This window comes from Pogoniulus pusillus, chromosome 21, assembly GCF_015220805.1.
Source record: "Pogoniulus pusillus isolate bPogPus1 chromosome 21, bPogPus1.pri, whole genome shotgun sequence".
In the NCBI taxonomy this organism is placed as follows: Eukaryota; Metazoa; Chordata; class Aves; order Piciformes; family Lybiidae; genus Pogoniulus; species Pogoniulus pusillus.
The window spans coordinates 3,862,911-3,879,368 of record NC_087284.1 but is presented as its reverse complement, the minus strand read 5'-3'; the positions used below and the strand labels follow the sequence as shown (position 1 = coordinate 3,879,368).

General features: G+C 48.2%; 1 protein-coding gene across 4 annotated transcripts in view; it reads right to left on the bottom strand.

Annotated features, from left to right (window-relative positions):
* CTNND2 (catenin delta 2) overlaps positions 1-16,458 on the bottom strand; it is a 704,219-nt gene that overhangs the window by 251,818 nt on the left and 435,943 nt on the right. For all 4 annotated transcript variants that reach the window (XM_064160790.1, XM_064160789.1, XM_064160792.1 and 1 more), the window contains one exon: positions 322-516. In XM_064160790.1, coding sequence (XP_064016860.1) covers positions 322-516 — 195 coding nt within the window. The remainder of the gene's footprint in view (positions 1-321; positions 517-16,458) is intronic.

Here is a 16,458-nt window from a genome sequence, read left to right as displayed (position 1 = left end):
ATTTCTTCAGAGATTCTGGGAGAAAAATCTGTTGCTACAGAATCAAAGACAACACACAAGAGTAATACAAATATTCTCTTTCTTCTTAGGAGTGAGCCCCCTCTCCAAATTAGCTTAACCTGCCGAATACAAAACACATTGCTTCTCCTTTTTGTGAATGCCTTCAGGGCTCTATTGACAGCTGCCATCTGCACAAGGTATTTTGTTTGAGTGGCATGCACAGAACACAATTTGGTTAGCATATAAAAAAAGAGAAGAGTTAGTCCAGAAGAACAGGTAATAGCTCATAAAAAGACACTCATGCAAGTTATAATCACCTACCTGTACTAGTACGGTATGTGCCTGTGTGTGCTGGTTGCAGAGGGTCCCCCTGACTCTGGCTGAGACTCCTCATAGGGGGCTTCTGATAAACTCTGTCTTCGTAAATAGGATCTATGTGGTGTTCTGGAGACTGCAGTGCTCTTAACTCGGAGCCAAGGTGGCTATGCTGGCTGCTGTAAGATGCTCGAGACCCAGCTGCAAAAAAGATGTAGAAGAGACATTTAAGGCAGAGAAAATCAAAGGTGACCAACATGGGATGTGACTTTATTAAAGTTTCCTTGAGATGAGCACTGCAATAAAAATAAGCAAAAAAAAAAGCACCCCACAAAACCAAAAAACAACAACAACAAAGAAAGAAACCAAAGAAAGAAAATGCTCTCAACATACAAATACAAACAGCGTGCAAGGACAGCAACAGCTCCAGGTAATTACTTCAGTTGCATGATCCAGTTGCACCACAGAACCATAGAATCAACCCAGTTGGAAGAGACCTCCAAGATCAGCCAGTCCAACCTAGCACCCAGCCCTGGCCAGCCAACCAGACCATGGCACTAAGTGCCTCATCCAGGCTTTTCTTGAAGACCTCAAGGGATGGCGACTCCACCACCTCCCTGGGCAGCCCATTCCAATGCCAATCACTCTGTGAAGACCTTGGAAATGACATATTTGTGATACTGTGATATCAACTCTTTTTAAAGAGACACCAAAACTCCTCTCAAAGGTTGAATAAATTAAACAAGCCTCCTGGAAAAAAAAACTATTTTAAGGATACAGACTGGGGGTTGTTGTTAGGTTTGTTCATTTGTTGTTTTGTTTGGGGTTTTTTGTTTTGCTTTAAGCACCTGGCATTGTGTTAAAATGGTTTTTATTCTACTGTTAAAAACATTATTATTTGTCACAATATTTACAAAGAGAATCATAGAACCAACCAGGTTGGAAGAGACCTCCAAGCTCAGCCAGTCCAACCTAGCACCCAGACTTAGCCAGTCAACCAGACCATGGCACTAAGTGCCTCATCCAGGCTTTATTTGAACACTTCCAGGGATGGTGACTCCACCACCTCCCTGGGCAGTCCATTCCAATGCCAATCACTCCCTCTGCCAACAACTTCCTCCTAACATCCAGCCTAGACCTCCCCTGACACAACTGTGTTCCCTTCTTCTGTTGCTGGTTGCCTGGCAGAAGAGACCAACCCCACCTGGCTACAGCCTCCCTTCAGGGAGTTGTAGACAGCAGTGAGGTCAGCCCTGAGCCTCCTCTTCTGCAGGCTGCACACCCCCAGCTCCCTCAGCCTCTCCTCACAGAATCCTGCACTTGGACTTGTTAAATCTCATCCCATTGGCCTCTGCCCACCCATCCAGCCTGCTATAGACAGAAATAGACAAGGTAAAAATTAACACAGAAAGACAGCAGCCCTCCCAGAAACCAGAGGCCCCAGGAGGGGCTCACAACCACTCTGCCACCTTCTTCCCATCCCTCTACCTTACCCCAGACTTTGCCTTATGTTCAAGGTGAATTTGAGGGGTTAGGAAGCAGGCAGATAAGATAGGCAGTAAGGGAGAGAGAGAAATGCATGCAGCCCAGAGCCCAAGAGCATCTCACTGAGTTATCTATCTTTGTGTTCTTGTTCTTACACAACTCAGCAAGCCTATGAGTGCAGCAGACATCACCATTGTTTCCTTTTCACAGCCTATCAGCTAATTTTTCTCACCAAAATATCCCAATTAGGCTCTAAGTAGCATACTATTGCAATTACCACAGAATGGCTTAGGTTGGAAGGGACATCCACAGGTCATCCACTCCAAGCCCCCAGCAGTTAGCAGGAGCACCTGCAACTAGATCAACATGTGCCTTGAGCACAGCCCTACGAGGAGAGGCTGAGGGAGCTGGGATTGTTCAGCCTGGAGAAGAGGAGGCTCAGGGCAGACCTCATTGCTGTCTGCAACTACCTGAGGGGAGGTTGTGGCCAGGAGGAGGTTGCTCTCTTCTCTCAGGTGGCCAGCGCCAGAACAAGAGGACACAGCCTCAAGCTGTGCCAGGGGAGATTTAGGCTGGAGGTGAGGAGAAAGTTCTTCCCTGAGAGAGTCATTGGACACTGGAATGGGCTGCCCGGGGAGGTGGTGGAGTCGTCGTCCCTGGAGCTGTTCAAGGCAGGATTGGACGTGGCACTTGGTGCCATGGTCTGGCCTTGAGCTCTGTGGTAAAGGGTTGGACTTGATGATCTGTGAGGTCTCTTCCATCCTTGGTGATACTGTGATACTGTGAAAACACCACAGAGGAAGCAAAGGTGAACATTTCCTGCACAGCCAGGAAAGGAGGGACCAAACCATTTCATTACTCAGTTTATGTGCTGTGCTGATTCAGACCTGACTTAGAGCAACTGCACTGCTGTTATTAACTGTTATGTACTTTAGGATGCTTCATGTGCCTCAGTGCCTTAAAAAAGCCCAGTAAATGTCAGCAAGACCTGGCACTATTCAGTTGTTAGTTAAAATAGGTAAGGCTGTCAGGCTCACTTCTTTGTAACAGGTGACCATTACTCCACGTGGACCTGCTGGGAGAGTACTGCAAGATTCAATTCTTCATTTTCAAAATGCTCTTTAACCCTGCATCTTTTAAGATTGATTCCCAGAAAAGCTTAAGTCTAGTATCCTTAAGAGTAGCCCAAAATGCAGCCTTTTATAATAATCTCCAGATTTCATTATGTGCTTGGTTCAATCTGTATTCAGAGAAGAAATCAGAGAAACATTGAGGGGCAAAATTTCAGAGGCACAACAGTGCATCAATAAATCAGCCTAACTACAGAGTAATTACATCCCCTTTCTGTAAGCACCACAATTCTTTCATCTATTTACAAATTAATGCTCTTTGCAACAATACATTTTCTCCTTAATCCTGATTCCACTGAAGAAAAAGATCTTTCCTATTGTATTAAGTGGCAGCTTAACATTCTCAAAGATTCTCAATATTCTCAATTCAATTAATATTCTCTATTCAAGAGAGATGTTGAGGTGCTGGAAGGTGTCCAGAGAAGGGCAATGAAGGTGGTGAGGGGCCTGGAGCACAGCCCTGTGAGGAGAGGCTGAGGGAGCTGGGGGTGTGCAGCCTGCAGAACCGGAGGCTCCGGGCTGACCTCATTGCTGTCTACAACTACCTGAAGGGAGGCTGTAGCCAGGTGGGGTTGGTCTCTTCTGCCAGGCAATCAGCAACAGAACAAGGGGACACAGTCTCAAGTTGTGCCAGGGGAGGTATAAGCTGGATGTTAGGAGGAAGCTGTTGGCAGAGAGAGTGATTGGCATTGGAATGGGCTGCCCAGGGAGGTGGTGGAGTCACTGTGCCTGGAGGTGTTGAAGCAAAGCCTGGCTGAGGCACTTAGTGCCATGGTCTGGTTGACTGGCCAGGGCTGGGTGCTAGGTTGGGCTGAATGATCTTGGAGGTCTCTTCCAAGCTGGTTGATTCTATGATTTATGCTAGTCTTCTAGGTGGCCTTAACGTCCCTCATGCTCTAATAATAGTTCTGAATCTGCAAGTTCTAATACTGAGGAGATGTTCACTGTTATTATGCGAATATTGAACAATTTATCTGTGTACTACACATGTAATTAAGCCTGACACTGACAGTGATGGTGACTCCACAGCCTCTCTGGGTAGCTCATTCCAGTGCTCTGTCACCCTCACAGTGAAAAAGTTTTTCATATCATATCATAGAATCAACCAGGTTGGAAGAGACCTCCAAGCTCAGCCAGTCCAACCTAGCACCCAGCCCTATCCAGTCAACCAGACCATGGCACTAAGTGCCTTATCCAGGCTTTGCTTCAACACCTCCAGGCACAGTGACTCCACCACCTCCCTGGGCAGCCCATTCCAATGCCAATCACTCTCTCTGACAACAACTTCATCCTATCATCCAGCCTAGATCTCCCTTGGCACAACTTGAGACTGTGTCCCCTTGTTCTCATGCTGGTTGCTTGGCAGAAGAGGCCAACCCCACCTGGCTACAATCTCCCTTCAGGGAGTTGTAGATAGCAATGAGCTCTACCCTGAGCCTCCTCTTCTGCAGGCTGCACACCCCCAGCTCCCTCAGCCTCTCCTCACAGGGTCTGTGCTCCAGGCCCCTCACCAGCCTTGCTGCCCTTCTCTGGACATGTTCCAGCACCTCAACTTCTCTCTTGAATTGAGGAGCCCAGAACTGGACACAGCACTCAAGATGTGGTCTGACCAGTGCTGAGTACAGCCTCTCCTCACAGAGCTTGTGTTCCAGGCCTCTCACCAGCCCTAATATCAAGACTCTATGGTACTGCTGTCCTCTTCAGGATTTAAGAGCTCCCTAGAAACACTAAACATGCAAGTGGTCATCTCAATATACAGAAAACCATCCAGATTTGACCAGACAAAACATTCAGCCTTCATTTAGAAATCCTCCATCACAAAATACATTCAAGAGTCTTGTTAAGCAATTTCCTTATGTCTATGATACAGGAATATCATTAGTGAGACATAAACAGAGGATAAAGCTCAACAACCATTGTATTACCACTTGTCAGCAACTTGCTTACACCATTTTAACTGGTTGCAACCACTCACATTTTAACACATAGTATAACTCTAGGCACTCAAGGCTTTGCACATCAAACATCCACTGAAAACACTACAGTATGTTGTGCTCAGGAGATCTGATTTTCTAACAAAAAGGACTGACCCACTACCACTGGATGGCCTATCATGTCCTCTGAGTTCTTCTTGGATTGCAAGTTAAAAACCAAAACAAACAAAACCAAATGCCAAAACAAACCCTCCAAGAAAACAACCCAAAAAAAACCAACCCCACACAATGGTAGAGTTGTAACAAGCCCACCAGTGATATATGAGACTGCAGGCACAGCAGCTCAAAAAGATCATGGGCAGGTGGGATTGGTCTCTTCTGCCAGGGGGTGTGCAGCCTGCAGAGAAGGAGGCTCAGGTGACCTCACTGCTGTCTACAACTACCTGAAGGGACGTTGTAGCCAGATGGGGTTGATTTCTTCTGCCAGGCAAACAGCAACAGAGCAAGGGGACACAGTCTCAAGTTGTGCCAGGGGAGGTCTAGGCTGGGTGTTAGGAGGAAGTTGTTGTCAGAGAGAGTGATTGGCATTGGAATGGGCTACCCAGGGAGGTGGAGGAGTTGCTGTCCCTGGAGGTGCTTAAGGAAAGCCTGGATGAGGCACTTAGTGCCATAGTCTAGTTGACTGCACAGAGTTGGGTGCTAGGTTGGACTGGATGATGTTGGAGGTCTCTTCCAACCTGGTTGATTCTATGATTCTGTGACATTTACAACTATATACAGTGGTGTGATGGTTTGGGTGTTCCCTGTCCCCCACACTTAAGAAAATCACCCAGACTAGACTCAGAAGGGGACACAAGACTTTCCAGGTGCTTGAAACAGAAGTACAGAAACTAGGGTAGTGCATGGGAGGTACAATTAGAAGTGTTGGCTTTAAATAAGGAAAGGAGGACATGGACTGAATTTAAGAAAGACTTTCAACTGCTCTGTTAAATTGTGTTGTATTTGTCACCAGGGTTATTGCTTATATCTTACACAGCAAATGGCAAATAAACATCTCTGTCTGCTCAGGGAGGTGGTGGAGTCACCATCCCTGGAGGTGTTGAAGCCAAGCCTGGCTGAGGCACTTAGTGCCATGGTCTGGTTGACTGGCTAGGGCTGGGTGCTAGGTTGGACTGGCTGAGCTTGGAGGTCTCTTCCAACCTGGTTGATTCTATGATTTTCTGCTGACTGAAAGAACTTTTGATGTAAATGGCCTATCAGGGCTTCTCTTAGATGGCTGCCCTGCAATGCTGCTGTCCTTATTACAAAAAGAAATCCATAAATTACACAGTATGCCAGGCCATAGCTTCACTGTACTCATGAAAAAGCAATGTGAGATAAGGAGGATGTGAATAGGAGAGGTTTCACTTTGAATCATCCGTTTAGGAAACCTATTTTACAGACACTACTAACCTGGTTTATGCAAGAAGGAGATTGATGCAAACCCATGTGCAGGATTAGAAGTCAAAAGGGACAGAGAAAGTGAAAGCAGCCAAACACTCAGAGCTAGAGTTTTGTTACTGACCCCTCTTAAGCTGAAATGCCTCCAGAATGCTTGCCTGCATATATGCATCTTCTACTCATAGGCTGGATGTTAGGAGGAAGTTGTTGGCAGAGAGAGTGATTGGCATTGGAATGGGCTGCCCAGGGAGGTGGGGGAGTCACTGTCCCTGGAGGTGTTCAAGCAAAGCCTGGCTGAGGCACTTAGTGCCATGGTCTGGTTGATTGGCCAGGGCTGGGTGCTAGGTTGGACTGGCTGAGCTTGGAGGTCTCTTCCAACCTGGTTGGTTCTATGATTCTACTCACAACAATGGAAAAGGACAGTATGATCTACAACAAATGTTACTATGAATAAAACTAACAACACTCAGGTAATGGGAAGCTACTAGCACCTTGTGATAAAAAGTACAGTGCCAAAGAGAAAAGAGAAGGGAAATCTAACCCAAATACTGAAAGTGAATACTGGTTTTTAAGAGATGACAGATGGCCAAATTAACCAGTAAGACATGACAGGCCATATGGCAGTACCAGCTAAAGAACACCTTGGGTTTGTCAGCTTGTGTCCTTAGGGTACCAATGATCTGTACTCACCAGCATCAAAACACAGTCTACTTTTAATCTGGTTTAGATTTTCCTTAAACACAGGTTTGTCACCTGTTTAGATTTTACACACACAGAGAAAATTATGCTGGTTTGGGTCAGAAATTACAGATTAACTGAAGTTTAGAATCAACTTTTCCCTTTACAGTCTTTTTCCACCCTGACTACACTGTTCTGTCCGTGACTTAGGACTATTTGTACAACTAATGGACATAATGCCATCACTGAACTGACCTTTGTGCTGGTTTGAGGCACACTGTGTGTGAGGGATTGGTAAATCCCAAACCATCACCTTTCAACTTATGGCAAACTCTGGACACTTGGAAAGAAACATGGATGTGCTACTTCAGCATCTTTGGTCCATATTTAGGGTATCACCACAAAACAAGTATGTGCTTGATTTAGTTGGGGCAATTAATGAGGCATAAAATATGTAGTTAATTTTATTTCCAGAAAGCCCTGCCCACAACTACATGCAAATTAGTTAAATTTGGGTTCCAATCAGGTCAGGAAAATCTTCCCAAGGATGCTCCTGGGCGATGAATTCATTTAGGAGAATCAGAACATTAGGAAAAGTTTAGCCACAAAATGGCTTTGCCTCACTTACAAAAAGGCAGCCTGGAGCCCTAGGGCAAGTCTGTGCTACTCACTGATGGGCAGTAGAAATTTCAAGACAGTCCCTGGCTGCTTTGTGGCAGTGTTGGAACTGCTCAGCCCTTGAGAGGCTTCCAGATCTTCCCAGGGTGCTGGGAAAGAGGATGTCTGACCTGATCCTGGTTCCTCTTGGCACGGAGGCTTGCAGAGGTGCAGGAAGGATCTCTTGCAGATGTGCATCATGTTGGTGGCACTTCTTGCCATGTTATGATGGACTTAATGCCTTCTCCTGGGAAACTTGAGGCACTTAAGTTTCCAGGTAGTTCAAGCCCAAAACATCAGGGCTAAGCTGGTCTGAAGCATGAGGCAGAGCAGAACATGTTGTCCAAGAGTGGTAAGGCAGAGACAGCAAGGCAGAAGCAGCTCAACTGCTTGCAGCTTAGCTCAGTTTCCATTACTTGCCTGAGTGCAAAGGCTCCTTGGGCCAAAGAGATCCACCAATCATAAAATCAAACAGGTTGGAAGATACCTCCAAGATCATCCAGTCCAACCTAGCACCCAGCCCTGGCCAATCAACTAGACCATGGCACTAAGTGCCTCATCCAGGCTTTGCTTCAACACCTCCAGGGACGGCGACTCCACCACCTCCCTGGGCAGCCCATTCCAATGCCAATCACTCTCTCTGCCAACAACTTCCTCCTAACATCCAGTGTAGACCTGCCCTGGCACAACTTGAGACTGTGTCCCCTTGTTCTGTTGCTGCTTGCCTGGCAGAAGAGCCCAACCCCACCTGGCTACAGCCTCCCTTCAGGTAGTTGTAGACAGCAATGAGGTCAGCCCTGAGCCTCCACTTCTGCAGGCTGCACACCCCCAGCTCCCTCAGCCTCTCCTCATAGGGTTTGTGTTCCAGGCCTCTCACCAGCCTTGCTGCCCTTCTCTGGACATCTTCCAGCACCTCAACATCAAACTGGCATTTGCAAAACTGACCATATTAGGTGACCCCAGGGCTTGCTCACCTTTGTTTGGGCAAGACACCAACAAGTACCTAAACACCTGTGGGTACCTGTTTGTCACTTTGGGAGGGGACATAATGGCCCAAGCCTTTGTTTTCCTCCTGCCCTTGCTTCCCCCATCAGCAGAAGGGGGGGGCAAGCCAGGACATCTAATAGGCCTATTAGCCTCCTAGAACAGTGCTACAACACAGAAGTCTCTAGAACTGAAAGAACAGGCTTGTCTCACCTGTCAGCATTTCAGACTGATTTTCCTCAGGTTTTCTACTTAAAAGATGAAAGTGTAACAGGATGCATTGCTTGGAGTGCTTCTTGTACATTCTCACTGCACTGTCAAACCCAATGGCAGTTTCCCTGTCACATTCAGCAGTACAGCTCACACTGTGTAATTTCCTAGACAATTTGTCCATTAACCAGATTAAGCACCTTAGGAAAGTCTCCTCAAAACAGATTGGCTTTGTCTGCTTAAAGGACATGGCAAAACCAGCCTCTGACCTAGGGTGAGTGCTTTTCAGTGCTAAAAATAAAAGGGGGGGAGGGGGAAAGGGGAAAGGAGAAGAAAGAAAAGCTGGCAAAATTGCAGAAAAGAGGCACCAAAATAAATCTGAAGTTAATCTGAGAAAGCTGAGAATGTTTGGTAACTTTTAACCCATTTAAAATGGTTTGCAACCAAATCCTGAAATCAATTACATTCCTGATAAAGAAAAGAAAAGAAATAAAGGCTGAAGTATTTTCTCATTTTCCTCTGCTTAGTTGTTGGCCATGCAGTGTGACTTCACTGGAAAGGACTGCATCAGTTATTTTAGCCCTATCAATCTAGGAAAAATGGGGGAGAGAGAGAGGAAATCACAGCATAAATTCCTGTTCCCTCAAAAGTTCACAGGATCACAGGATGTCAGGGATTGGAAGGGACCCAAAGAGATCTTCGAGACCAACCCCCTGCCAGAGCAGGACAATCCTATCTAACACAGATCACAGAGGAACACATCCAGACAGGGCTGGAAAGTCTTCAGGGAAGGAGACTCCACAAGCTCTCTGGGAAGCCTGTGCCAGTGCTCTGGGACCCTTACAGTAAAGAAGTTCCCCCTTGTGTTGAGGCAGAACCTCCTGTGCTGCAGCTTACACCCATTGCTCCTTGTCCTGTCCCAGGGAGCAGTGAGCAGAGCCTGTCCCCTGCTCCTGGCAGCCCTCAGATACTTATAAACATTTATCAAATCCCCTCTCAGTCTTCTCTCTTCCAGACTAAACAGCCCCAGGTCCCTCAGCCTCTCCTCATCAGGCAATGCCCTCCTGTCCCCTCATCATCCTTGCAGGCCTCTGCTGGACCCCCTCCAGCAGATCCCTGTCCCTCTTCAACTGGGGAGCCCAAAACTGAACACAGTATTCAAGATGAGGTCTCAGCAGGGCAGAGCAGAGGGGCAGGAGAACCTCCCTTGATCTGCTGGACACACTCTGCCTAATACAGCCCAGGATCCCATTGGCTTTCTTGGCCACAAGGGCACATTGCTGTGCCACGGATGTTATCCACCAGCACCCCCAGGTCCCTCTCCACAGGGCTGCTCTCCAGCAGTCACCTCCCAGCCTGTGCTGGTGCAGTTTGTTATTCCTGCCCAGGTGCAGGACTCTGCACTTGTCCTTGTTGAACCTCATCTGGTTCCTCTGTGCCCAGCTCTCAGTGTGTCCAGGGCTCTCTGGATGGCAGCACAGCCTTCAGCTGGATCAGCCAAGCCTCCCAAGTTTGTTGGCTTGCCATTTTTCCCCCCACTTCCTGCCAGCTACTGGCCTGATTGTGTAGAAAAACATTCACCTGCTTAAAACATTTTATCAAAGCTAAATTGTTAGTGGAAGAAGAGAAGCCTGACTTGGAGCAAAGAGATAAGAAGCAAAGATAGTCTGGAAGAAATAGTAGATTAAATGTGGCAGACAGGTTCAGGGAGATAATTCCCATTTCATTTCTGATCTAGGGAACTGTCACTACAAGAAGAAAACCAAAAACTCCACCAAACTAACTGCTACCACAAGGTAACAACAACTTACCTGCATCAAGGCAGAGAGGGAGAGACAGTATTTCCCATTATTCCTTTGAAACTGTTAACTGAATGATCACTTTGGGTGGGGTGATTTGGGTTTTTTTGTTCTGTTTTGGTGCTTTGGGTTTTTTTGTTTTGTTTTGGTGCTTTGTTTGCTCTCTACTTTTGTCTCTTCGTTTCCCCTCAGCCCTGACAATTTTACAGAAAGGGGTAAAGACAACTGCCAGCCAGACCTACAAATCACTGTCTCTAACTTCCCTGCTCACTGAACGCTTCCACACAGGCTTCAGTGCTTCAGAAATCACAGTCAGTCAGGGTTGGAAGGGACCACAAGGATCATCCACTTCCAACACCCCTGCCATGCCCAGGGACACCCTACCCTAGAGCAGGCTGCCCACAGCCTCATCCAGCCTGGCCTTAAACACCTCCAGCCATGGGGCCTCAACCACCTCCCTGGGCAACCCATTCCAGCCTCTCACCACTCTCATGCTCAACAACTTCCTCCTCACCTCCACTCTGACTCTCCCCACCTCCACCTTTGCTCCATTCCCCCCATGCCTGTCACTCCCTGAGAGCCTAAAAAGTCCCTCCACAGCTTTTTGTAGGCTCCCTGCAGATCCTGGAAGGCCACAAGAAGGTCACTTCACAGCCTCCTCTTCTCCAGACTCAACAGCCCCAACTCTTTCAGTCTGTGCTCACAGCAGAGCTGCCGCAGCCCTCTGAGCATCCTCCTGGCCCTGCTCTGGACACACTCCAGCATCTCCACATCCCTCTTGTAGTGGGGGCTCCAGAACTGGATGCAGTACTCCAGGTGGGGTCTCAGCAGAGCACAGTAGAGGGGGAGAATCACCTCCCTCCACCTGCTGGCCACACTTCTGCTGCTGCAGCCCAGGCTCTGCTTGGCTTTCTGGGCTGCAAGTGCACACTGCTGGCTCCTGTTGAGCTTCTCATCCAGCAGCACCCCCGAGTCCCTCTGCTCAGGGCTTCTCTCCAAACACTCACTGCCCAGCCTGGACTTCTGCTTGGCATTGCCTCCAGCCAGCTGCAGGACCTTGCACTAGGTCTTGTTGAACCTCCTGAGGTTGGCTTGTGCCCACCTCTCCAGCCTGTCCCAGTCCCTCTGTATGGCATCCCTGCCCTCCAGCCTGTTTGCTGCACCATATAGCTTGATGTTTTCAGCAAACTTGCTGAGGCTGCACTCAATGCCTCTGTCCATGAATTTGTCCATCAAGAACATGATGTTTCTGAGCAACAATGCCAAGCAGCCATGCATACACTGTTCCATAGTTCACTGCAGCTTCACCGTGCCATAGAACATGTCTAGTTGGAAAAGACTTCCAAGATCATCCAGTCCCAACATCCACCCAGTACTGAAGGGGCAACACTAAAGCATGTCCCTAAGAGCCAGATCCACACAACACTTGAATACCCCCAGGGATGGTGACTCCACCACTGCCCTGGGCAGACCATTCCAGTGCTGGACAGATCCATCAGTAGATAACTATTTCCTGATACCCAGCCAGAACCTCCCCTGGTGCAGCTTCTAACCACTTCCACCAGTCATGTTGCTTGGCACCAAGGAGAAGAGGCTGTGCCCTCCTCAGCCTAGCCTTCCTTCAGCTAGCTGTAGAGAGTGTAAGGTCTCACCTCAGCCTCCTCTTCTTCAGACTGAACAACCACAGCTCCTTCAGACACTCCTCATGGGCCATGTGCTCCAGGACCTTTGCCAGCCTCACTGCCCTTCTATGGACATTTGCCAGCACTCAATGACCTTCTTGTAGTGAGAGGCCCAGAACTGAACACACTACTTGAGGTTTGGCCTCACCACTGCTGGGTACAGAGGATGATCACCTCTCTGCTCCTGCTGGCCACTGTTTCTAATACAAGTCAGGATGCCATTAGCCTTCTTGGCCACCTGGGCACACTGCTGACTCCTATTCAGTTGACTGTCAAGCAGTACCCTCAGATCCCACTCCAAGTTGCAGTTTTCCAACCACACAATCTCAAGTCTGTAGCTTACCACAGGATTTCTGTGACTCTGGTGAAGGACCTGGCAAACTTACTGAGGGTGCACTCAGTCCCCTCCTCCAGTTCATCAGTAAAGGTATCAGAGAGCACAGACCCATGTACTGAGCCCTCGGGGACACCACCAGTATCTGGGCCACCCTTAACTGCATTCAGCACCACTCTTTGGGCCCAGGCAGTTTGTAGCCAGTGCAGAGTGCACTTAGCCAAGCCTTGTGCCATGAGTTCCTGCAGAACAGTGCTGTGAGAGACAAAGCATTCAGTAAAGCCCGGGTAGACAGCAGCCACAGCTTTCCCCCATCCCCTAGGCAGGTCACCCTGTGTAGAAGGAGAGCAGATCAGTCAGACAGGACCTGCCTTGCACAAACCCATGCTGACTGGGCCTGAGCACCTCCTTGACTTCTGAGTGCTGTCTGATGGCACTCAGGATGACCTTCCCCGGCACCGAGGTCAGACCCAGGGGCCTGTAGCTCCCTCAATCATCCTTGTGGCCTTTCTTCTGGATGGGTGCCACATTTGCCAGCCTCCAGTCACCTGGGACCTCCCTGGCTAGCCAGGACTGTTGACAATGAACGGTGAGTGGCCTGGTGAGCACTTCTGCTAGCTCCTCAAGTACCCCTGGGTGGATCCCATATGGTCCTATAGACTTGTGCCCATCTAAGTGGTCATTGATCATTTCCTCCTGGATTGTGAGGGCTGCTTTCTATTCTCCATCCCTGTTTTCCAGTTCCAGGGGCTGATCCCTCAAGGAGCAGCTGGTGTCACTGACAAATACTGAGGCAAAGTAGCCGTTCAGCAGCTCAGTCTTGTCTTTGCTCACCAAATCCCCTCCTTTGTATTATCTTTAGTGACACTGGGCTTCATCTTGAACTTTGGCCTTTCTCATTTCCTCCCTACATATCCTTACAAGAGTCTTCTGCTCTTCCTGAGTTGCCTGCCTCTTCTTCCATAGGCAGTAAACTTTCCTTTCCTTCCTGAGTTCTATCCAAAGCTCTCCACCTAGCCAGGCCCCTCCTAACTTAGAATCATAGAATCAACCAGATTGGAAGAGACCTCCAAGATCATCCAGTCCAACCTAGCACCCAGACCTAACCAATCAACCAGACCATGGCACTAAATGCCTCATCCAGTCTTTTCTTGAAGACCCCCAGGGATGATGCCTCCACCACCTCCCTGGGCAGCCCATTCCAATGCCAATCACTCTCTCTGTGAAGAACTTCTTCCTAACATCCAGCATATACCTACCCTGGCACAACTTGAGACTGTGTCCCCTTGTTCTATTGCTGCTTGCCTGGCAGAAGAGCCCAACCCCACCTGGCTACAATGTCCCTTCAGGTAGTTGTAGACAGTAATAAGATCACCCCTGAGCCTCCTCTTCTCCAGGCTAAACAGACCCAGCTCCCTCAACCTCTCCTCATAGGATTTGTGCTCCAGGCCCCTCACCAGCTTCGTTGTCCTTCTCTGGACACGTTCCACCACCTCAACATCCTTCTTCACTAGGAACTGAAAACTCCACCATCTCATGGTCACTTTGTCCAAAGTAACCACCAAGCTTTTCATCTTCTCCTAATCCTTCTAATGTTTACAAGCAGCAGTTGTAGCAGAGAGCCAGCCCTTGCTGGCTCATTTACTGGCTGAGTTAGGAATCTCTCTTCCATGCATTCCAAGAACCTCCAGACTGCTTCTTGGCAGTTGAGAATAACATTGAACCTTCTCAGCAGACAACATCTTCTTTGAAGGTTTGCTGAAGGCATTTCTCTTAGAAAAGAGTTGGCCATTTTAAATCTGCAACTGCAGCAGCTTAGGTTCTCTGCTACATCCAGGGCAACACATTCAGCTCAGCAAGCAGGAACAGAAATGCCAGTGTATTGGGTGAAACATGCTCCAGAAACTAAACACCCAGCGAAAAAAACAACAGCCAAACCCCATAAATCCCCCCAAACCCTCTTGCAGTCTGGAGAGGTGGGCCAAGGACAGTCTCATCAGGTACAGTAATGCAAGGTCAGGCACCTAGGTTGGGACTATCCTTGATATCAACACAGGCTGAAGGATGATGAAATTGAGAGCAGCTCTGCAGAAAAGGACTTGGGGCTACCAGTGGACCAAAGCTGGAAGTGAGGCAACAATGTGCACCTGCAGCCCAGGAGGCAATTTTCATCCTGGGCTGCATCACAGTAAGTGTGGCCAGCAGGTCAAGAGTGGTGATTCTGCCACTCTGCTCTGGTGAGAGTACTATGTCCAGCTCTGGAGCTCCTAAACAAGACAGACATGGACCAGGTGGAGCGAATGCAGAGGAGGGCCACAAAGATGATCAGAGGGCTGGAGCACCTCTCCTGTGAAGATGGTTGAAAGAACTGGGGCTGTGCAGCCTGGAGAAGAAAAGACCTTGTGGCTACATTTCAGTACCTGAATGGCATCTACAGGAAGACTGGGAAAGGTTGTTGCACACCCTGCTAAACAATCAGGACAAAAGCCACTGGTTTGAAACTGGAGCAGGGCAGATTCAGACTGGAGATGAGAAGGAAGTTCATTACAGTGAGAGTGGTGAAATACCAGAACATGCTGCCCAGGGATGTGGTTGAGGCTCTGTCCCTGAAGACATTCAAGATCAGATTTGATGTGGTCCTGGACAGCCTGATTGAGTGTCCCTGCTCAGTGCAGAAGGGTTGGAGCAGAAGACCTTTGAGGGTTCATTCCCACCCAATGCAATCTGTGAACATCTCACAAAATCCTACAGTTAACAAGTCTCTGAGAAGGACAACAAACCAAAAGGAAGAAGAGTGTGTCTGGAATCTCTCATAGCTTAGTTTCCTTTCCTCCTTGAAGCACAAGGCCATACCATGGCAGACACATGGGCCAAATTTCTGCCTCTAAGCAGCAGTATAGACTAAAGATCTGAAATCACATAGACCTCTGCTGTGCCAGAGACCACTTCCAACAGTATAAATGATCTGCTAAATAGCACTGCTGCCTCCAGCAATATGCACCAGGCACTGTTCCACTGATGTCTATCAGGGAAAACTTAAAACTTTCTGACTGTGTTTAACACTGTGGAAAAGCATCTAACAAACTCAGTGATTCACAGTCCTTCCCCTAAGCTGAGCATCAGCTCAGTCAAGCTTAACAAAGGAAGTTCTCAACACGAGCTCTGCTGTGGGATGGAGAGCAAAGTGTTTCTGCACTGACTCTTCCCTGAACATGGAGCAGAACACTGAGGAAGAAGATAAGTTGTGGATTTTGACTTCTAGGCTCTAATTTGGACAGGAAAAAAGAGCAAGGAAGATTACCTTTTCCTGCAATACTGTTTTCCTCTTGTGCATCTCTCTGACTAAATTGTTTCAGCTCTTTTGTGGATGTAGCAGAACCAAGATAGCTTTCCACAATCCTGAGTTTGCTGCTGCTTTATAACAGAGGTTGTATGTTTTGGAACTCAAACTTCTGTTAAAATTCATGTGGCTGAGTTACTAATCTCACCTCTCAGAAAGGGACCTGGGGGTGCTGGTAGATAGTAGCTGAACATGAGGCAGCAGTGTGCCCAGGTGGCCAAGAGAGCCAATGGCATCCTGGCCTGCATCAGGAACAGTGTGGCCAGTAGAAGGAAGGTTATTGTTCCCTTGTGCTCAGCACTGGTCAGGCCATATCTTGAGTGCTGTGTCCAGTTCTGGGCTGCTCAGTTCAAGAGAGATGCTGGGGTGCTGGAATGTATCCAGAGAAGGGCAACTAAGCTGGGTGAGGGGCCTGGAGCACAGCCCTGTGAGTAGAGGCTGAGGGAGCTGGGGATGTGCAGCCTGCAGAA